General features: G+C 47.4%; 2 protein-coding genes across 2 annotated transcripts in view; both read left to right on the plus strand.

Moving 5' to 3' along the window:
• Positions 1 to 4,415, plus strand: part of LOC134345867 (V-type proton ATPase subunit B-like) — a 62,056-nt gene extending 57,641 nt beyond the window's left edge. Inside the window, exons 13-14 of the mRNA XM_063047181.1 lie at positions 690 to 819; positions 1,745 to 4,415. Coding sequence (XP_062903251.1) covers positions 690 to 819; positions 1,745 to 1,920 — 306 coding nt within the window. The 3' untranslated portion in view covers positions 1,921 to 4,415. The remainder of the gene's footprint in view (positions 1 to 689; positions 820 to 1,744) is intronic.
• A 9,199-nt stretch (positions 4,416 to 13,614) lies between these two features.
• The window catches only part of LOC134345023 (shootin-1-like), a 57,695-nt gene continuing 48,216 nt past the window's right edge, over positions 13,615 to 23,093 (plus strand). Inside the window, exons 1-2 of the mRNA XM_063045156.1 lie at positions 13,615 to 13,742; positions 22,670 to 22,722. Of these exons, the coding sequence (XP_062901226.1) occupies positions 13,661 to 13,742; positions 22,670 to 22,722 (135 nt within the window). The 5' untranslated portion in view covers positions 13,615 to 13,660. The remainder of the gene's footprint in view (positions 13,743 to 22,669; positions 22,723 to 23,093) is intronic.

Genomic DNA, 23,093 nt, shown 5'->3' on the forward strand with positions numbered 1-23,093 from the left:
TGCCCCCTGTCCTTTCCTCGGTCGGCCCGGCATGTCAACTCCATTGATGCTACCTGACTTGCTGAGTTCCTCCAGCATTTTGTGAGTGTTGCTCTTGATTTCCAGGATCTGCAGAATCTCTTATGTCTCCCTCTAACTTTCTTCCACTTCCTCCCTCCCTCTCCTTAGCTTTCCATCTTTCCCTCTCTCCTTCTCTTTCTCCCCCTTTCTCTTCCTTCACTTCCCCCTCACTCTCCTTTCATCTCCATCCCCATGCTTCCCACCCCTCTCCTCTCCCTCCCTCCATCCCCTTTTCCTTTCCTTAGTCTCCCTCTCTCCCTCCCTTGCTTCCCTCACCTCTCCCTCCCACCCTCTTTCATTCCTTAGCCTTCCCCCTCCCTCTCCTTGCTTCCCTTCTCCCTTCCCTTGTCTCCTCTCCCTTCCTCCATTCCTCTCCCTCTTCCTTCACTTAGCTTCCTCTCTCCTGCTTTCCTCCCCTCATCCTTTCTTTTCTCTCCCTCCGTCCATTCTTCCCTCTTCTTTCGCTTAGCTTCCTCGCTCACTCCTGCATTCCTCCCCTCGCCCTTTCATTTCTCTCCCTCCCTTCTTGCCTCTTCCTTTCTGCTCCCCCTCTACTTCCTTCTCTCCCCTCTTCCTTTTCCTTCCTCTCCCTCACTCCACCCATCTGACGCCTGTTCCTCCTCTCCCAGTATGCCTGCTATGCCATCGGGAAGGACGTCCAGGCGATGAGGGCTGTGGTTGGTGAAGAGGCACTCACCTCCGACGACCTCCTGTACCTGGAGTTCCTGCAGAAATTTGAGAAGAACTTCATCTCCCAGGGTAAGCAGGGCCCAGAGGGAGTGTTGGACGTGGGGAGAAGAGGGAATATCCAGCTGGGTGGGGCTTGATTATTCTGGCTGCTTTCCTGAGAAAGCAAGCAATGTTAGTGAAGGAATAGAGGTTTGGACAGGTACATGGACGAGAGGGGCATGGAGCACTCTGAGAGAGTGGAGATGGGACTGGGCAGAACAGCAGGCCAGAATGGTCTAGATGGGCTGAAAGGCCTGCCTCTGTGCTGTGACTCTAACAGTGCTCTTGGCCAATGCAAACTCAATGGGCTGAAGGGCCTATTTCATTAAAGATGAAAGATTAATGTTATTTGTCACATCTACATCGAAACATACAGTGAAATACCTCGTCTGCGTCAACAGCCAACACAACCCGAGGATGGGCTGGGGCTGGGGGCAGCTCACAAATGTGGCCATGCATGTGTCACCAACATAGCCTGCCCACAACTTACTGACCCCAAGTGCATGTCCTTGAACTGTGGGAGGAAAGCAGAGCACCCTGAGCAAACCCACACAGTCACTGGGAGAACAGACAAACTCCTCACAACAGTGGTGGGAATTGAACCCAGGTCATTGATCACTGTTGCTGTAAAGCAGTTGCACTAACTGCTCTGCCACTGTGCTGCTCTAAGTTTAGATGACCGTGTGATGCCATTCTACTATTGACTTCCCCTGTCAGCCATGGTTGCCCCATCCTCCTTTTAGAATACTACTTCTTCTTCGAGCTGAACTGATCCTCCGCCTTCCAAATTTCCTCTGGAAGCTCCAGCTGTTACTGTTCTGCTGACATCTCTGTTAGTCCCCCCTTCTAATCAACGTGGACAATATTCAGCTTAAGGGTAACCTGGCCACCTCCTGCCACAGGCCAGAGGGGCCGAATGGCCGGTGTCCCTCCCTGACGGTGTGCTCTGTTCCAGGTCCCTACGAGAACCGTTCCATCTTTGACTCCCTGGACATTGGGTGGCAGCTGCTCCGGATCTTCCCCAAGGAGATGCTGAAGCGGATCCCGGCCAACATCGTGGCTGAGTTTTACCCCCGCGAGTCCCGCGAGAGCAAGGAGGAAACCGGGGTCGGGACTGGAACACACTTGTGAGCGTCCAATACAGAGATTAGCTGACCCTGTGCACTCCCCCACTCCCCCACTCCCCCCACCACCACTGCCTCCACCATCTGCACCCTCCCCTCCCTGAGCATGGTAACTACCCCACAGCCCCCCTCCCTCTGTTCCTTATCCAGTCCCGGAATAGAGACCACAAGTCCACAAGACTTAGGTGCAGAATTAGGCCATTCAGCCCATCAAAACTGCTATGCCATTCCATCATGGCTGATTTATTATCCCTCTCAACACCATTCTTCTGCCTTCTCCTCATGACCTTTGACACCAGGACTAATCAAGAACCTATCAACCTCCACTTTAAATATTCCCAATATCTTGGCCTCCACGGCCAGGCAATGAATTCCACAGATTTACCACCCACTGGTTAAAGAAATTCCTCCTTATCTCTGTTCTAAATGGACATCCCTCTTTTCTGAGGCTGTGCCCTCTGGTTCCAGACTCCCACAGAACAGGAGACATTCCCTCCACATCCACTCTGTCTAGGCCTTTCAACATTTGATAGGTTTCAGTGAGGTCCCCCTTCATTCTACTAAGGTCCATCATGTTCAGGCACAGAGCCATCAAACACTCCCTCATACCTTAACCCTTTCATTCTCGAGATCATTCTTGTGAATTTCCTCTGGACCCTCCGCAATGCCAACACATCCTTTCTTAGCTAAGGGGCTGACAGTAGTCCAAGTGCAGTCTGACCAATACCTTATAAAGCCTCAGCTTATAATTGTCAACACCCAGGTGCGAATGCCTTACTGAGCCGTTTCAGAGGGCAGTAAGGCGACATTGCTCTGGTGCACTGTAGCCTGGCCAGAAAGGTAATCAGATTGGACTTTATGACAAGCTGGAATAGCCAGTCCTTAGATTACATAGAACCTTAAAATATCAAGAGTCAATGTCCAGTATTGTTTAATGTCATTTCCTGTATGCGGCTGTACGAAGAACAAAATTGCTACTCCAGGTAGGAATAACAACTCCAAATATAATATAGGACCAGAATTAGACCATTTGGCCCATCAAGTCCATTCTGCCTCATTCCTATTCTCACTGCCCATAAACCATTAGCCTTCTTACCAATCACAGAGCTGTCAATCTCCATCCTAAATGGCCTTCATGGCCGTGGATGGCAATGAATTCTATAGATTCACCTCTGCCTTCGGAAGTTCCTCCTCATCCCCGTTCTAAATGGATGCCCCTCTATTCTGAGGCTGTGCCCCATGGTCCTAGACTCCTCCACTATAGGAAACATCCTCTCTATCCAGGTCGTTCAGTATTGGGTAGGTGCACCCTCATCCACCTGAACTCTATCAGGTACAGTACTATCTCAGAGATATTAAACACTCCTTGGACCCTGCGGCTGATGTCCCTGTTCCACCTGAGAACTGTCCCTCATCCCATTTCTCCAAGCCAGAAATGTTCATTTTACTGCAGCCACCCACACTGTCTTGTTCTATAGCTACTTGATGGAATTCTCTCTCCGTAATGATAGAACACGGAACAGCACAGCACGACAACAGCCCCTCCATCCCAGCCAACCCTAATACCGATTTAAACTGTACATTTGCCTGTACGTGGCCCGTCTGCCGCCTGTTCACGTGTCTGTCAGTAGATGCCTCTTAACTGTTGCTATGGTCAGGTGAGACAACATCTAATTAACCTGATGGAATGTGTGCTGTCGTCCCGCCCCAACTAGCACCATGGAGAACTTTCACCCGAAGGAGTGAAGCAGTTCAAGGCAGCAGCTGACCCTCACAGCACAGTACAGCCCCTTCGACCCACAATGTTGTGCCGATCTTTCAACCTACTCGAAGATCAATCTAACCCTTCTCTCTCACATAGCCCTCCATTTTCCGTGTGCCAAATAACCTCTTAAATGCCCCTAATGTATCTGCGTTAAACACAACACCCCTGGCAGGCCGTTCCATGCACCCACCACTCACTGTGCAAAATACCTACCTCTGACATCCTCCCCTCTACTTTCCTCCAGTCATCTTAAGGTTATGCCCTGTCGTATTAGCCATCTCAAATGGCAGTTAAGGATGGGCAGGGAATGTTGGTCTTGCCCAAGACACCCAGTTCCTGAGAACGAAGTTTTTAAATGTCAACTCAGGGTTCTTGCAAACTCTCTGAAGATCTGCATTTCGGAGACCTTTCACCACAGAGCTTTGGGGCTGGAGTCCACTGTGATGATCAGGTCTGGGCTTGTCTGAGACGCAGTGTTGGAACAGCGATGCTCTCAGTAACACAGTGTCGACCCTCCCTGGGACAATGATCTGGCCCAACCCCGCTTTATTAACCCAACCCATCCATTCCTTCTCAGTGTTAATGTGCGTTAATCAGACTGATCTTAACATCTAAAGAGATATGAGTTGATTCTGTGCACACAATGAAGCAAACATTAGCATTATAATTCTAGATGTGTTGACTTTGAATGTTTATCTATGAATCACTACTCTGTGTAACAATTAATAAAGCCTTAAACTGTGTTATCCTTGCCTCTGCATAGATCAGGCAGATGAAAGACTCCACAAATAATGCTGGCAAATACTCTGAAGATAGGGCAGGATGTGTAGAGAGAGGAACACAGAGCTAACATTTCATGCCTATAAACACTAAAGATCATGCAGATGCTGGAAATCTGGAGCAACACACACGCACACGCACGCCAGGCAGCATCCATGGAAGGGAATAAATAGCTGATGTTTCAGACCAAGACTCTTCATCAGGACTCACCTATTGTTGGAACTAGAACTTTGATCAGAAGAAGGCACAGAGGGAACAAATTCAAAGATGTTGTTATGCTGTATTGATGGCTGGACTAGTCGATGTTCTATAAAAGGAAAGAAAGATTCGATTTTAATTGTCATATGTCCATTGAAACACACACTGAAATGCATAGTTTGCGTCAACAACCTAATCAGTCTGAGGATGTGCTGGGGGCAGCCCACAAGTGTCACCACACTTCCGGTGACAATGTGACATACCCATTTTTCCTCTTATAGAACATCGACCTGTACAGCATAATAACATCTTTGAATTTCTCCCTCTGTGCCCACGCCTATTCTGTACATCTTTGGAATGTGGGAGGAAACTGGGGCACATAAAGGAAACACACACAGTCACGGGGAGAATGTACAAACACCTTACAGGAATTGAACCCACCCCACTCTCATCACTGGCAATGTAAAACATTATGTCACCCTTGATATTAGCTTACAATGCCCACAGATGAGCAGATGTAGCTTCTAGCCTGCCAATACCAGACTATTGAATGGTTTCCGAGTGCAGTATGATGGACTCTTGGCCTCACAATCTGTCACATGGCCTTTGACCTTATTGCCTATCAGCACTGCACTTTCTCTGTAAACTCCTTACAGACGGGCAAGAACCGAAGCCTATTCGGTGATTGTTGGCACCGCAGAGAATTGCACTAACCATCACACAACCAGGCCACCCTGCCACACCTGACGGCTGGACTGACGGTCAGTCTTAACCTGGCACTGTCTCTTGGCATCTCTGACAACTTCAAGGAAGTTGAATCTTGATTCCTTCTAAAGAATAGGGTCAGCTGATCCCATAAGACATGGGAGCAGAATTAGGCCATTTGGCCCATCAAGTCAGCTACACCATTCAATCATGGCTGATCCTTTTTTCCCCTTTTCGGTCCCACACCCTGTAACCTTTGATGCCGTGTCCAATCAAGAACCAATCAATCTCTGTATTAAATACACCCAATGACCTGGCCTCCACAGCTGCCTGTGGTAATAAATTCCACAAATTGCAATGTCGCAAAGGTAATGCTACAGGTGTTATGGGGGACTTCAACATGCAGGAAGACTGGAGGAATCAGGTTGGTGCTGGACCCCAAGAAAGGGAGTTTGTGGAGTCCCTCCGAGATGGACTCTTAGAACAGCTTGTACTGGAGCCTACCACCACATCCCTGCTCTTGTACTTTAGACCTTTTGCAATGAATGCTAACATTGCATTCACCTTCCTCACCACCGACTCTGCCTGCAGGTTAACCTTTAGGGTGTTCTGGACAAGGACTCCCAAGTCCTTTTGCATCTCAGATTCCTGGATTTTCTCCCCATTTAGAAAATAGTCTGCACATTTATTTCTATGACCAAAGTACATGACCATGCATTTTCCAACACCGTATTTCATTTGCCACTTTTTGCCCATTCTCCTAATCTGTATGTCCTTCTGCAGCCTACCCATTTCCTCAACTCTACCTGCCCCTCCAACAATCTTTGTATCATCCGCAAACTTGGCATAAAGCCATCTATTTCATCATCTAAATCATTTATATACAGCATAAAAAGAAGTGGTCCCAACACCGACCCCTGCGGAACACCACTAGTCACTGGCAGCCAACCAGAAAAGGATCCTTTTATTCCCACTCGCTGCCTCCTACCAATCACCCAGTGCTCTAACCATGTTAGTAACTTTCCTGTAATACCATGGGATTTTAACTTGGGAAGCAGCCTCCTGTGTGGCGCCTTGTCAAAGGCCTTCTGAAAGTCCAAATATACAATATCCACTGCATCCTCTTTATCTATCCTACTTGTAATCTCCTCAAAGAATTCTAACAGGTTCATCAGGCAAGATTTTCCTTAAGGAAACCATGCTGACTTTGTCCTATCTTGTTCTGTGTCACCAAATACTCCATAATGTCTTCCTTAATAATTGACTCCAACATCCTCCCAACCACTGAGGTCAGGCTAACCGGTCTATAATTTCCTTTCTGCTGCCTTCCTTCTTTCTTAAAGAGTGGTCTTTTGGTCTTATGGTCTAAGTCTGTTGTAAGGGAAAGTGTTGCTACACTGAGGTAGTGATTAGTAGTGCGATCACTCGAGTCGGGTATGATGTTCTCCTAAGGGGTTGTCCATTGGTGGCTGTAAAGATCCACGTATCCAGGATGTTAGTGTGGATTCCCTTAATGGAGAACGCTTGTGTGTGACTTTGTTTAACTTGGAGAGGCTGATGCACGGGCAGTCACCACATGGTCCTTGACAGATCAGGGTCAGGATCCAGTGACATGGAATGCAAGATGACTGGGGGATGTTTCACTCCCATTCTGTTGTGTCATCATCATCTGCCAGCCCACCATTGAAGTCTTGGCTGGATCTTGACTGAGGTCTTTGCTGGAGACTCCACCTTGACCTTATCGCTGTGGGTGGCCCTACCAGGAACTGAGTTCTGGGAACGACTCCATCTGGGACCTCAGCCTCTCCAACACAACAAGGTGACGATCCGCAGAGATGGAGGTAGTGATTAGGGTTGTGCATGTTGGTTCAGAACAGAATGGTTGAAGGGAAGTAGCTGTTCCTGAACTTAGTGATGCAGGACATTGGGTTCCTGTATCTCCTGCCCAATGGGACCTTACAGCCTGCCCGCACTGGATTTTTTCTGCAACTGCAACACTTTATTGTACACACAGTTATTGCTTTACTTTGTACTGTCTCAATTGTCATGTGCCCCGTGAAGGGTTAAAGAACCAGCAGAAATGAAAGACACCTTGGAGTCTGGTATTGCTATTAACTAATACTCATTTATTAGTAACTACGCAATACAGTAGTAAAATTCAGATACAATGGGTTAGCAATGATTATATATGTGTGGAAATATAAATGCCAAGCTTCTTCAAGCCCAGGGGTAAATGGATACAGTCTTACAGTGATGGGTAAAGTTCAGTTTAGTTCGTGGTATTGAGTTGAGTAGTGATGGAGAGAGAGAGGTGTTGTGGTTGTTCGAATAAGCTAATGCCGTCGATTCTTCCCCTTGTTCTCTGAAAGCTTTAGAAGTCAGCGAATGTGACCACAAGGGGACTGTTTTCTGTGGTGGAGTTATCAACCCAGGCAAGGGTTAGATACACTAATAACTTCCCACCGATCACACCTTTTTTACACTGCGAGAGCCACTGATCGAACCTCTAAAAACCCACCTTTCTGTGGGCTCAACAAAGCTCATCCAGTGTCCAAAACCATGTGTCTGTCTGTCTACTATCTGACCTTGTATTTATCTCAGCATGCTGAACACCAGCTGTCCATCAAGTAGTTCCTCCCTTCTCTCTCTGCAGGAACTCAGAAGCTGGCAGTGTCTTTGCAGAAATTCCAAACAAACTGTGAGCGGTCGTTGCCTCTGTCTCTCTCTCTCTTAATAACAAGGTGTTTGTGCTGTACAACTTTCTCTCTCTTGTTAAAAGCACAGTCCATAAGGGATAATTCGGGATCCCATCACACAATGCACTGTGTAATGATCTGATCTGTGTGAATGATATACAAGGTAAGCTTCTCTCTGCAGCTCGTGTGACAACAACAGACATTTACCAATTGCCTACAACATGTGGTGGATCAGACCATTGTGGCCAAAGTCCTCCCTATCACTGAGCACACCACCACAAGGAAGCAGCATCCATCATCAAGGCTGTCCACCACCCAGCCCACTGCTGACATCACAGAAAATATACAAGGATGTTGTTGGGACAGGAGGACCCAAGTTATAAAGAAAGATTGAATGAGTTAGGACTTTATTCTTTGGAATGTAGAAGATTGAAAGGATATTTGATGGAGGTATACAAAATTATGAGGGGTATACATAGGCTAAATGCAAGCAGCCTCTTTTCACTGAGGTTGGGTGGGACAACAACCAGAGGTCATGGGTTAAGGGTGAAAGATGAAATGTTTAAGGGGACCATGAGGGGAAACTTCTTCACTCAGAGGGTCATGAGAGAGTGGAATGAGCTGCCAGCAAAAGAGGTTTCAGAGAATGTTTCAACATTTAAACGAAGTTTGGATGGGTACATGGAGAGTTGGGTATGGAAGATTATGGTCCTGGTGCAGGTCGATGGGAGTAGGCAGTTTAAATGGTTCAACATAGGCTAGATGGGCCAAAAGGCCTGTTTCTGCGCTGTACTTTTCTGTGACTCTAAGGCACAGGAGCCTCAGGTCCCACACCACCAGGTTCAGGAACAGCTAATATTCTTCAGTCATCAGACTGCTGATTTAGCATGGATAACTTAACTTACCTCAACTCTCAACTGATTCCACAACCTACAGACTCACTCTTAAGGATTCAACAACTCATGTCCTCAGTGTAATTGATTTAATTCTTTTTGTATTTGCACAGATTGTCTTCTTTTGCATATTGTTTGTCAGTGTTTTTCATTGATTTTAGAGGAAAACACACAAACTGCTGGAGAAACTCAGCAAGCCAGGCAGCATCTATGAAGAGGAATAAAGAGCTGCTATTTCAGGCCAAAACCCTTCATCAGGACGTAACTAGATTGTGTTTTCATTGGTTCTATTGTATTTCGTTGTTCTGCTGTGAATACCTGCAGGGAAACAAATCTCAGGGTGATATATAGTACGAGGGGTGATTGATAAGTTCATGGCCCAAGGTAGAAGGAGTCAATTTTAGAAAAACTAGCACATTTATTTTTCAACATAGTCCCCTCCTACATTTACACACTTTGTCCAGCGGTCATGGAGCATACGGATCTTGGACCTCCAGAAAGTGTCCGCAGCAGGGGTGACTGATAAGTTTGTGACCTACGGTAGAAGGAGATGAGTTATACAGCTCTCGTTACATGCACGTGCAGTTCAACTCTGAGTGATTATGCAGAAAGTTTGAAGTTAATAACTCATCAGGGGTGATTGATAAGTTCGTGGCCTAAGGTAGGAGGAGATAGTTATTAACTTCAAACTTTCTGCATAATCACTCAAAGAGTTGACCTGCATGTGCATGTAACGAGAGCTGTATAGCTCATCTCCATCTACCTTGGGCCACAAACACATATCAATCATCCCTCATATGTTATATATGTATGGTCATATATACACACACTAATAAATTTACTTTGAACTTGCACTTCACCGTTGCTACATGCAGCTAGCACCTGACATCTTGATTCCTGACGTGTGGCTGGAGTATGCCAGCAAACTTCCCTTTTCCCTGAACCCAGTCAGTCCCACTTCCACATCACACATCGTGGGCTGTCTGCGATTATAGTCGAAAAAGGAAGAGGTGATTGGAAAAGGAATTGACTTTCAAGCCCACAGGTCTTCTCGAGCCGGCCTAAACCCACCGGCTGAAAACTGCAGAAGCAGACAATCTGCCCGACGAAGTCTAATTGAATTTCTGCTGAAGTCGAGTTGGTTGTAGGGAGTTTAGATCAGCTGAGGCAGTCCGACAACACAGATCTGCTTCAGAGACACAAGGCATTGTACTGTGATCAGTTCTGGCTGCCTCCTGATAGGATGGATGTGTAAGTTTTACTGAGGGTGCAGAGGAGATTTACCAGGATGCTTCCTGGATTGGAGAGCAGGTCTCACAAGGATAGGGTTTTTTCCTCTTTGGAGAGATGGTGGATGAGATCTGACTTGATAGAAGTGTATAAAATGATTAGAGGCAAAGAACAAGTGGATAGACAGAGACTTTTTATCAGGGTGGAAGTGATTAACACAAGAGCTATAATTTTAAGGTGATTGGAGGAAAGTACGGGGAATGTCAGAGGAACGTTTGTAACACACTGTGATGGTGGGTGTGTGGACATATTTGGTATAGAGATGGGAGAGGGGGTACTCAATATAGAGATGGGAGAGGGGGTACTCAATATAGCGATGGGAGAGGGGTGTTCGATATACAGATGGGAGAGGGGGTGTCCGGTATAGAGATGGGAGAGGGGGTGTCCGGTATAGAGATGGGAGATGGGGTGTTCGGTATAGAGATGGGAGATGGGGTGTTCGGTATAGAGATGGGAGAGGGGTGTTCGATATAGAGATGGGAGAGCGGGTGTTTGATATAGAGATGGGAGATGGGGTGCTCGGTATAGAGATGGGAGAGGGGTGTTCGATATAGAGATGGGAGAGCGGGTGTTTGATATAGAGATGGGAGATGGGGTGCTCGGTATAGAGATGGGAGATGGGGTGTTCGGTATAGAGATGGGAGATGGGGTGTTTGATATAGAGATGGGAAAGGGGTGTTCACTATATAGATGGGAGAGGAGTGTTCGATATAGAGATGGGAGATGGGGTGCTCGGTATAGAGATGGGAGAGGGGGTATTTGGTATAGAGATGGGAGAGCGAGTATTCGGTTTAGAGATGGGAGAGGGGGTATTCAGTTTAGAGATGGGAGAGGGGCTGTTCGGTATAGAGATAGGAGAGGGGGTGTTCGGTATACAGATGGGAGAGGGGTTATTTGGTATAGAGATGGGAGAAGGAGTGTTCGGTATAGAGATGGGAGATGGGGTGTTCGGTATAGAGATGGGAGAGGGGGTGTTCGGTATAGAGATGGGAGAGGGGGTGTTCGGTATAGAGATGGGAGAGGGAGTATTTGGTATAGAGATGGGAGAGGGGGTGTTTGGTATAGAGATGGGAGAGGAATGTTCGACATAGAGATGGGATGGGGTGTTCGGTGTAGAGATGGGAGATGGGATGTTCGGTATAGAGATGGGAGAGGGGGTGTTTGTTATAGAGATGGGAGAGGGGGCGGTTGGTATAGAGATGGGAGAGGGTGTTTGGTTTAGAGGGAGGAAGGGGAGCATAAAGCCACTAACGAATGATAAACCCGCAGTTCAGGATGGTTGAGGAGGGGTGGGGAATGAGGAAAATGAAGAATAATTGTCTGCTGGAACAGGCAGTGTGGGAAAGGGGTGAAATTAGTCTCAAAGCACAGAAGCAAGCCCTTTTGAGCAACCGCTCACATTGAACAAATTGCCAATTTCAGCCAGACCCAATTCCTTGCACTTGGCCCATATCCCTCCACCAGGAGTTCTCAAACTGGAGTCCATGGACTCTTCAGTTAATGGTCAGGGTCCATGGCATTAAAAAGATAGGAAACCCCTGCTCTAAACCTTTCCCTATACACCTGTCTAAATGTCTTTTTAAATGTTGTTTGTGACCCTGCCACAACCACTTCCTCTGGCAACTCGTTCCATATACAGTACCAACCACCCTCTGGTCCTCAAGTCCTTATTAAATCCTTCCCCTTAAACCCGTGCCCTCTTGTTCCGGATTCCCCAACCCTGAGGAAAGGGTGTGTGGGCATTCACCTGATCTATGCCCCTTTAGAACAGAGATGGGGAGGAATTTCTTTAGCCAGAGGGTGGTGAATCTGATGAAACTGTAGCCACAGCTGGCTGTGCAAGCTTTTCCACTGGTATATTTAAAGCAGAGGTTTGGAGGTTCTTGATTAGTCTGGGCATGTCATGAAATGTGCAGATGACTGTGAGTTACAAAAATGAACAAAGAGAGCAAAAGAGGAACAGGAGGTAGTGTTCATAGGCTCACAGACCAATCAGAAATCTGGTGACGGAAGGGAAGAAACATAGAAAACCTACAGCACAATGCAGGCCCTTCGGCCCACAGAGTTGTGCTGAACATGTCCTTATCTTAGAAATTACTCGGCTTACCTATAGTCCTCTAATTTTCTGAGCTCCATGTACCTATCCAAAAGTCTCTTAAAAGACCCTATCGTATCCACCTCCACCACCATTGCCGGCAGCCCATTCCACGCACTCACCACTCTCTGCATAAAAAACTTACGCCTGACATCTCCTCTGTACCTACTCCTCAGCACCTTAAACCTGTGTCCTCTTGTGGCAACCATTTCAGCCCTGGGAAAAAGCCTCTGACTATCCACACGATCAATGCTTCTCATTATCTTATACACCTCTATCAGGTCGCCTCTCATCCTCCGCTGCTCCAAGGAGAAAAGGCTGAGTTCACTCAACCTATTCTCATAAGGCATGCTCCCCAATCCAGGCAACATCCTTGTAAATCTCCTCTGCACCCTTTCTATGGCTTCCACATCCTATAGTGAGGCAACCAGAACTGAGCACAGTACTCCAAGTGGGGTCTGACCAGGGTCCTATATAGCTGCAACATTACCTCTCGGCTCCTGAATTCAATTCGATGATTGATGAAGGCCGATACACCATACTGTTCCTGAATCGTTGAGTGTGTTCCTTCAGGCTCCTGTACCTCCTCCCTGATGCTGATAATGAGAAGAGGGCATGTCCCAGAAGGTGAGGTCACTGGTCACCACTTCTGCTTGGCATCTAGAGACGGGTCGTTCCGCGAGGGGCAGCTGGCTTTACAGATGCCAGCGGGTGGAGGAGGGGGACTTCCTGAACAGGGGGATGCCTCCCATATAGAAAGAGGCAGCTTCTAGCATGGGAAAAGAACATCCCACACAATAGTAAGGAACTTTCCACACAGGAGGAACAGGACTGTCTGTGTCCCATTCCCACAAAGACCATGGCTTGGATAAAACTAAACTTCTCACTAGTGGCTGGTTGTATCTCAGTTCAAATGTGTGTGCTGCTCTTTCTCTCTCCCCTCCCCCCTCCCCCCTTTCCTCTTCTCTCTTCCTCTCCCTCTCTGTCTCCCCGCTATCCACCCCCCCTCTGTGATACGTGTTTTTCACTGTCTGTCTCTTCATTCTGTTTTCTTTCTATACCTCGCTCTCCCAGCACACTCTGTCCCCTTCCGTCTATCCCTGTCTCTCACTCTCTCTGCCTCTGTCTCCCTGCACCTTTCTATCTCTCTTTTTGTCGTCTTCTGTCCCCTCTCGTTCGTGTCTCCCCTTTACCCCACTATCTCCCTCCCTCCCCCCAAGGCTCTTTAATATAACCGCTGTACTTGCATTTTCCCGGTTTCACTTCCCTCTGTTCCGGGAGCTGAGCAGTAGCCAGCGGCTGCCCCTCCACGCTCAACGCCGGAGATGTCCGCCGACTGCACGGAGCGGAGCCCTGCCTTGGGCTGGGGTTGGCGCGGGCGCGACCCCGACCCTCCGCCACGCTCAGGTACCCGGTGTCCCGGGGAGGGGCAGGGGTGAGGGGCGACCGGCGCCGGCCTGCCCGCCCAGGTGAGGCTGGTCGCTGGGACGTGGGGTCCGGTCTGCCGGCGGGGCAAGAGTCCTGGGCGAGCCGTCGTCTCCCGTGGGTGGCAAATTGCTCTGGTGTCTCTGAGATTCGGGGGGGGGGGTGGGGGCGGCTGCAGAATTTGTGGGCTGGGAAGCGGGGGGGGCGGTCGGCGGCTGTTGCGTTGGTGGGTGTACGCAGAGATTTCCAGTAAACTTGGCAAATTAGTCGAGTAGTCCCCTCCCTGTCTCTCGAAAGATAAATATAAAATTCACATTGTCACATGAATATTGAAACATCAAAGCAGTGAAATGGGTCAACGCCCAAGTGTCGCCACGGCTCCAGCACCAAAATTAGCGCGTCCACGACTCACTAACCCTAACCCGTAGGTCTTTGGCCTGTGGGAGGAAACCGGAGCACCCGGAGGAAACCCACGTGGTGACGCAAGCTCCTTGACCCCAGTCTCTGGCGCTGTAAAGCGTGGCGCTAGCCTCTCTGCTGTCGTTCATACCTGGAGTTACCCGTTCCACCAGTCCCAGGGACAGCTGGGAGAATCGGACTCTGTTCTCCCTGGACCAGGGGAAGTTACGGGGGGGGGGGGGAGGTGATACAGGTATATAAAATCCTCAGGGATAGTTGTTTATCATTGTCGCAACTACTGAGATACAGTGAAAAGCTTTTCTTATAAACTGTTCATCCAATTCAGATCATTACACAGAACATTGAGGTAGAACAAGGTAAAGTAATAACAATGCAGAATAAAGTGTAATAGTGATAGAGAAGGTGCAGTGCAGGTAGACAATAAAGTCCAAGATCATCACTTACAATGTTCTCCAAGATCATCACTTACGATGTTCTCCAAGATCATCACTTACAATATTCTTCTCAGGGGCTGTCTATGGCGGGTCCTCAGGTGGCTGTAGAGGGCGATCCGGGATACACATAACCCAGATGTTAGTATGGATTCCCTTAAAGTGGGTGCCTGTGGGTGACTTTGTTTAACGTGGGGAGGCTGATGCTCGGGTAGCTATCACACGGTCTTTAACAGGTCAGGGTCAGGGTCCAGTGACATGGAATGCAAGACGACTGGGGGTCTGTAACCCGCAGCCTTCCTCCACCTTGTAATGCGTCATCATCTTCTGCCAGCTCCACTGCTGAGGTCTTGGTGTGGAACCTCTCCCTTGACCTTCCCCACCATGGGTTAAGCTCCTGATCGGTAAACTCCAGACAGCATTTTTTGGGATCTCAGACACTCACAACCCTCTCCAGCACAACAAGGTGAATCTGTGGAATTCATTGTCACGGACAACGGGGCAAGCCAAGTCATTGCGGACAGTATATTTAACATGGAGGTTGATGGATTCTTGATTAGTCAGGGCATCAAAGGTTATAAGCAGAAGGCTGCAGAATGAGATTAAGAGGGAAAATAAATCAGCCATGATGGAATGGTGGAGCAGACTCGATGGGCCAAATGGCCTAATTCTGCTCCTGTATCTTATGGTCTTTTGATACCAGCAATTATTGACTCCGCTCACCAGGTTGTTCACAAACATGGAAATTTCCCCTGGTTTTAGCAACTGCTTCCTCACAATGGAAGACTGAGAGGATGACCATGTTGTGTGAGGAGGCGATACAGAACATTCACTTACTGCCACGTACAGTGTCCGCTGGGGGGAGTTCCAGAATCTGAGATTGGAGAGGAATCGCTGAACACGTGGGAATGCAGATTTGCAAGATCATTTCTTTCGAATGGATAAAATGTTTTTGAGGAAGTGACTAAGTGTGTAAATCTGTAGTGGAAGGGATTGCTGGTCAAAGTGCAAGCTTGTGGAATTGAAAGCAGCTTTGATTAGATGTTGTTCTGGAATGAGTTAGAAATGGTAAAAACAAGAACACATAGAAGTGGGGCCTTGGAAGGCAAGTAGACAGTTCCCACAACCTCTACTCCCCATTACACCACAGGTGTTTAGGGCAGCAATGAAGCTCCTCCATCTCTGGAGGTGTTCAGGGCTTCCTTCATCAGGTCAGTAGCTTGCTCTCGGTTTGCAACACTGTCAGTCATGCAAATTCTGGATGGGGGGGTACTTTGGGGTTCTAACATTTAACTGTCATTCATTCTTTGGGGCATTCCTCTGTTTTCGTGGATGGTTGCAAAGAAAAAGAATTTCAGAATGTATATTGTATACATTTCTCTGACATTAAATGTACCTTTGAAAGCTTTGAGACCCAGGAATACCATTACATTCAGATGTAGAAGGATGCTTCAACGCTGTTCCGGTAACAGTTTTGTTTTACCAGTCAGGGTTGCTAGTACTGAGCTGAACCCCCGAACCTGGAGGACCAGTGGGCCACTCTTAGTCTGACCTCTACCCTTTGGCCTCTTTTGCATCAGTGACCCTACCAAGAGCCGAAGCATAAAGCCCTGACTCCTGCCAGCTGGGTCATTGAGGCTTGCAAGCTTCCAAACCCAACAAGGTGGTGATCCTTTTGGAGGTCCCAAACCATAGGACTCATTTTCAAGGATTCTTCATCTCATATTAACACACATAAAAGTTGCTGGTGAACGCAGCAGGCCAGACAGCATCTCTAGGAAGAGGTGCAGTCGACGTTTCAGGCCGAGACCCTTTGTCAGGACCTAGTCCTCTCCCCGTACCTCTTCCTAGAGATGCTGCCTGGCCTGCTGCGTTCACCAGCAACTTTTATGTGTGTTGCTTGAATTTCCAGCATCTGCAGATTTCCTGTTGTCTTCATCTCATATTCTTCATATTTATTGCTTATTTATTAATTTTTTTTCTTTAGGTATTTGCACAATTTGTTGTCTTTTGCACACTGGTTGTTTGTCTGTCTTGTGTGAGATTTTTCATTGATTCTGTTGTGCTTCTTTGTATTTACTGTGAATGTCTGCAGGAAAATGAACCTCAGGGCTGCATATGGTGACATTTTCAAGATTGTTTAATGTCATTTCCTGTTCACAAGTGTCAGGTGAATGAAAAAGTTGTTACTCCGGATTCACAGCAGCACAAAAAAACACAAGATAAAGAGCACAATAATTAAAAAAACACAGTACAAATATATAAGATAACTTATATACATTGATTGTAGTACATAAAGTAGTGGCAGACTGTACATAAGGTGACTGACGGGAAATAATAAAGTAGTGGTGGAGTTACTGTTGATCAGACTTACTGCTTGGGGAAAGTAACTGTTTTTGAGTCTGACGGTCCTGATGTGGATGCTATGTAGCCTCCTCCCTGATGGGGGGGGGGCGCAGACAGTCCATGAGCTGGGTGGGTGGGATCTTCATGATGTTAATGGTCCTTTACCAGCACCCGTCTGTATATATGCCCTTGATGGCGGGTAGGCAGGTGCCAGTGATGCATTGGGCAGTTTTGACTACCCATTATAGAGCCCTCCTGTCTGCCGCAGTCCAGTTTCCGTACCAAGCAGTGATGTGGCATTGCAGGATGACAGACATGTACTTTGAACTTTGAAAGTGGAGACGCAGGCAGATGGGGTGGTGAAGAGGCCATTTGGCACGCTGGCCGTCATCAGTCAGGGCACTGAGTACAGAAGTTGGGAGCTTGTGATGCAGTGGTAGAGGATGCCGGTGAGGACACACTCAGAGTATTGCATTGTTTTTGGTCACCCTGCTATAGGAAAAGATATTATCAAACTGGAAAGAGTTCAAGACAGATTTACAAGTGTAACACACTGTAAGGTTTGACTGCTAATGTAATGACCTCTCTGTAATGTTCCACTGCTGACATAATGGTTTCTCTGTAGCAGCAATGTTTGGGTTATGACTCGGGATAACGGGGCATGTTAGCCAATGAGCAGGATGCTGTTCTATCTTGTGTGCCTGGGAGGGGGATTTTGTGGTCTTTTGCCGGGGAGAGATGAGGAGAGAAGGCACGAATGGAGAGAGTTGGTAGACCGCCTGATGGAGTGGACTTGGAACGAGGGTCCAAAGGTCAGCGACGATCAGAGGAGGTCGACGGTGGACGAACGGCCTTATCAGTGAGCTTGATAGACAGTTTCATGAGAATCGGTCCTTTTCTTTTTTGTTTCTTTACTAACCATATAGTCAAATTAAGAATTATAAAGCTCAATCGTTTAATTGCATATTGTGTACTGTTTGTTATTGCGTGGTACTGATTTGTAACAGGGGACACATCGCGCAGCATTCCCACAAACAAGATTTCTTAAGTTTGGCCGGGCCGGGGGCTGTCTTCCCCTAGATTAAGCTGCTAGCCGAACTGAGAGTTACATAAGGATGCTGCCAAAAATTGAGGGAGTGAATTGTAAAGAGAGGTTGGACAGGGTAGGATTCTGTTTCTTAGAGTGAAACAGACTGAGGGATGATCTTATAGAGGGATAAAATCATGAGGGGCAGAGATAGGGGGAATGTACCCAGTCTTTACGGGCCTCACTTGGAGTATTGTGAGCAGTTTTGGGCCCCTTATCTTACAAAGGATGTCCTGAAACTGGAGAAGGTTCAAAGGGGGTTCACAAAAATGATTCCAGGATTGAATGGTTTGTCATATGAAGAGCTTTTGATGGCTCTGGGCCTGTATTTACTAGAATTCAGAAGAATAAGGGGTGTCCTAATTGATATCTATTGACTGGTGAAAGGCCTTGACTGAGTGAATGTGGAGAGGGTATTTCCTATAGTGGGAAAGTCTAGGATCAGAGGGACATCCTTTTAAAATGGAGGTGAGGAGGCATTTCCTTAGCCAGAGAGTAGTGTATCTGTGGAATTCTTTGCCACGGATAGCTGTGGAGGCCAAGTCTTTATGTATTTTAAAGGCAGAGGTTGATCGATTTTTGAATGGTCAGGGCACGAGGGGATATATGGGGAAAATGGCAGGAGACTGGGGCTGAGAGGGAAAATGGATCAGCCATGATGAAATGGTAGAGCAGACTCGATGGGCCAAATGGCCTAATTCTGCTCCTATATGTTATAGTCTTATGGAATTGGAAGAGTGGGTTAGACATGAAGTTTAGTGGTATTGAGGATAGCCTACAAGGTTGCTGAGGGTTATAATGGGATGTTTTGAGGACGCAGAGCTGGGCTGAGAAGTGGCAGATGGAGTTCAACCCAGAAAAATTTGAAGTGTTTCACTTTGGAAGGTGGAATTTGAAGGCAGAGTACTGGGGTAATGCAGGATTCTTAGCAGTGTGGAGGAACAGAGGGATCTTGGGGTCCAAATCCACAGATCCCTCAGAGTTGCCTCACAAGTTGATACGGTTGTTAAGAAGATGTATGGTGTGTCGGCCTTCGTTTGTCGGGTCTTGAGTTCAGGAGCCGTGAGGTAATGTTGCAGTTCTAAGGAGTCCTGGTTAGGCCACACTTGGAGTATCATGTTCATTTCTGGTTGTCACGTTATGTGTGCGTGTGCGTCCATTGCGAGCGATGAGGACCGTCGACATCCTTCTGAGATGTCATGACCTGCGCGTGAGTTTGAGTAAAGTGAGGGATAGTTGTGCAGGTCGTCAGCCTCACTGTCTCGTCCATCAACCGTGGGCTTGAGTTTAAGAGCCGAGAGGTAATGTTGCAGCTATGTAGGACCCTGGTCAGGCCCCTCTTGGCCCCTCTGTGCTCAGTTCTGGTCACCTCACTACAGGAAGGATGTGGAAACCATAGAAAGGGTGCAGGGGAGATTTACAAGGATGTTGCCTGGATTGGGGAGCATGCCTTATGAGAATAGGTTGAGTGAACTCGGCCTTTTCTCCTTGGAGCGACGGAGGATGAGAGGTGACTTAATAGAGGTGTACAAGATAATGAGGGGCATTGATCATGTGGATAGTCAGAGGCTTTTCCCCAGGGCTGAAATGGCTAACACGAGAGGACACAGTATTAAGGTGCTTGGAAGTAGGTACAGAGGAGATGTCAGGGTTAAGCTCTTTATGCAAAGAGTGGTGAGTGCGTGGAATGGGCTGCCAGCGATGCTGGTGGAGGTGGAAACAATAGGGTCTTTTAAGAGACTCCTGGATGGCTACATGGATCTTAGAAAGATAGAGGACTATGGGTAAAGCCTAGGTAGTTCTAAGGTAGGGACATGTTCGGTACAGCTTTGTGGGCCGAAGGGCCTGTATTGTGCTGTAGGGTTTCTATGTTTCCTTCTTTCCCCTTCCAGAAGTCAGCAATCAGCTCTTCAGTTTTGCTGATGCTGAGCGAGAGGCTGTTGTTGTGGCGTCACCCAGCCAGGTTCAGACCACCCCCCTTTGTGGTTTAAGGTGAAGGAGTGGAAACTAAAGGGACCAGCCTTAATGAGTTTTAACAGCTGAAAAAGTGAAAGAGTAAATGTATGAGGAGTGTTAGATGGCTCTAAGCCTGTACTCACTGGAATTTAGAAGAGGGGGATCTCATTGAAGCCTATCGAATGTTAAAGGCCTAGGTAGAGTGGATGTGGAGAGGATGCTTCCTATAGTGGGGAAGTCAAGGACCTGAGGGAACAGCCTCAGAATAGAGGAACAACCATTTAGAACAGAGATGAGGAGAAGTTTCTTTCGGCAGAGTGTGGTGAATCTGTGGAAGTCATTGCCATGGGCACCTGTGGAGACCGTCATTGGGTATACTTAAAGTGGAGGTTGATAGGTTCTTCATTAGTAAGGGTGTCAAAGGTTACGGGAGAATGCAGGAGAGTAGGGTTGAGAGGAATAGTAAGTCAGGCATGATAGAATGGTGGAGAAGACTCAATGGGCTGAATGGCCTAATTCTGATCCGATGTCTTATAACACCAGATGATGTACGCAGAAACCTCTAAAGGTGGGTGGGACAAGTTGGTGAAACATTGAAGGGAAAGCAGGTTGGTTCCTTGGTTTACACACAGAGGGATTGTGTAGAGTGTCACAACTGGAACTCTCTACAGCCTGCTGGGATCCTGTACATTGGAGCTTCCATACTACACGGTGATGCAACCAGTCAGAATACTCCATGCATCTGTAGAAGTGTGCTAGAGTCTTTAGTGAAACAAATCTTCACACTCCCAATCGAGTGGTCGCTGGCATGCCTTCCTTGTAATTGCATCAATAAGTTGGGCCCAGAATAGATCCTCAGAGATGTTGACGCCCAGGAACTTGAAACTGCTCACTCTTTCCTCTGCTGATCCCTCGATAAGGACTGGTGTGTGTTGTCCCGTCTGCCCCTTTCCGTAGCGTACAATCAATTCCTTGTACCCACTTCTACCACTTTCTTCCATATTCTTCCATATACCCATCACCCGCTGTTAGAAAAAAATTCCCCCTCTCAGAAATATGATGAGCCAGGGGAGCTGTGTTCATTCTCACGATTGAGGAGGTCCAGTTCATTTCAAAAGTTGTGAGAAGTTGAAAGAAAAACTAAGGCATTTCTAATATCAGGGAGTGGATGATTGAAGGGTGTATTTCAAGGGGGACTCATAGAAGAATGTGAAGAGAAAATCTGAAATATCACAGATGCTGAAATCCTGAAGCAAAGACGGAGGAGATGGAAAACAATAGGTCGGAACTGTTTCCAGTACCATTGGTACTGCCACTTGTGTTTGCTCCTTGGACAATAAGCTGGACTGCCTGTGGCTGACACATGACTGATGCTGCTGTCTGATGTTCACTCCCTGGAGGACAAGCAGGATTACCCGCAGTTGACCAAGCTCGAGACAAGCTAACTTGCCTTCACCTACCGAACAAGCACGAGATAAGGAACTGCTGCGTACTTGTTCTTGCAGAAATGTGGCTGCAGGACAATGCCCATGCAACGTTAGCCTTCAGGCCACGCCGCTTACAAACCTGTGCTGATATTACTTTGGGACTGTGTGTACTAGTGTGTGCATATGTGCTATATGATGTTTTCTCTGTGTTTTACACCTTAGCCCCAGAGGTTTGCTGTTTTGTTTGGCTGTATTCATGGGTGTGGTTGAATGACAATTAAACCCAAACTTGAACTTGATCAGGCAGCATCTGTGGAGAGAGACATGGAGTTGATGCTTCAGATCGAGAAACCTGCATCAGAATTAGGTTGGATAAAGGAAAAAGTGTAAAGTTGCAGAGAACATAAAACAGTACAAGCCCTTCGGCCCATGATGTCATGCCAACCGTTTAACCTACCCCAAGTTCAATCTAACACTTCCCACTCAGGTAGCCCTCCATTTTTCAATCATCCATGTATCTGCCTCTACCCCCACCCCTGGCAGACTGTTGTATACACCCACCACTCTCTGTGTAAAAAATCTTACCTGTGACATCCCCCTATACGTTCCTCGAATCACCTTAAAATTATGCCCCCTGGTGTTAGCCATTTCTACCCTGGGAAAAAGCCTCTGAGCGTCCACTCGATCTATGCCTCAGCGTTTTGGACACCTGATTAAAGTCACCTCTCATCCTCCTTCACTCCAAAGAGAAAATCCCTAGCTCACTCAACCTATCCTCATAAGGCGCGCTTTCTAATCCAGACAACATCCTGGTAAATCTCCTCTGCACACTCCCTAAAGCTTCCACATCCTTCCTGTAATGAGATGATCAGAACTGAGCACAATATTGCAAGTGAGGTCTAACCAGCGTTTTATAGAGCTACAACATTACCTCACAGCTCTTGAACTCAATCCCCCAACTAAGGAAGCTGGTGTGCGGCCTGTTTAGGACAAAGGGTAAATCTCTGAATTTGGGGGAAATTTTCAACAAAGCTGGTAATCTGCAGGTTGGTGGAAGGGGGCTTAACTCAACTTTCTGAATGGAATCGGAAAATTAGTGGAAGGGGAAAGGTTTGCAGGGAAATTTGCCGGGGAAAGACAGTGAGACTAATTGGAGAGACAAAGAGCTATCATGTGTACAATGGGCCGATTGTTGTCAGGGTGAGGCGAATCATTCGGTCTGTGTTCTGTTTCTCTCTGCAGTCACTGGGGAGAGTGGAGTCAGCCCAGACGATGACCAGTGGGACAGTGAGGAGGTGAGTCATACAGTAATTTAGCTTGGAAGCAGGTCCTTCGGCCCAACTTGTCCATACTGACCAAGATGCCCCACCGAAGCTTGCCCCAGTTGCCAACGTTTCTTCTCCATGTACCTGTCCAAACGTCATTTAAGCATTGTAATTGTAACCAGCTCTAACACTTCCTCTGGATGCTTGGTCCATGGACCCACCACCCTCTGCGTTAAACCACTCCCCCCCCCCAGGTCCGAGAAGATCATAAGATCCAAGAGAGCAGAATTAGGCCATTCGGCCCATTAAGTCCGGTCTACCATTCCATCATGGCTGAGTTACTTTCCCTTTCAGTCCCATTCTCCTGCCTTCTCTCCGTGACCAGTGAGGCTCTTACTTGG

Source organism: Mobula hypostoma, chromosome 4 (assembly GCF_963921235.1).
Source record: "Mobula hypostoma chromosome 4, sMobHyp1.1, whole genome shotgun sequence".
NCBI classification, from domain to species: Eukaryota; Metazoa; Chordata; class Chondrichthyes; order Myliobatiformes; family Myliobatidae; genus Mobula; species Mobula hypostoma.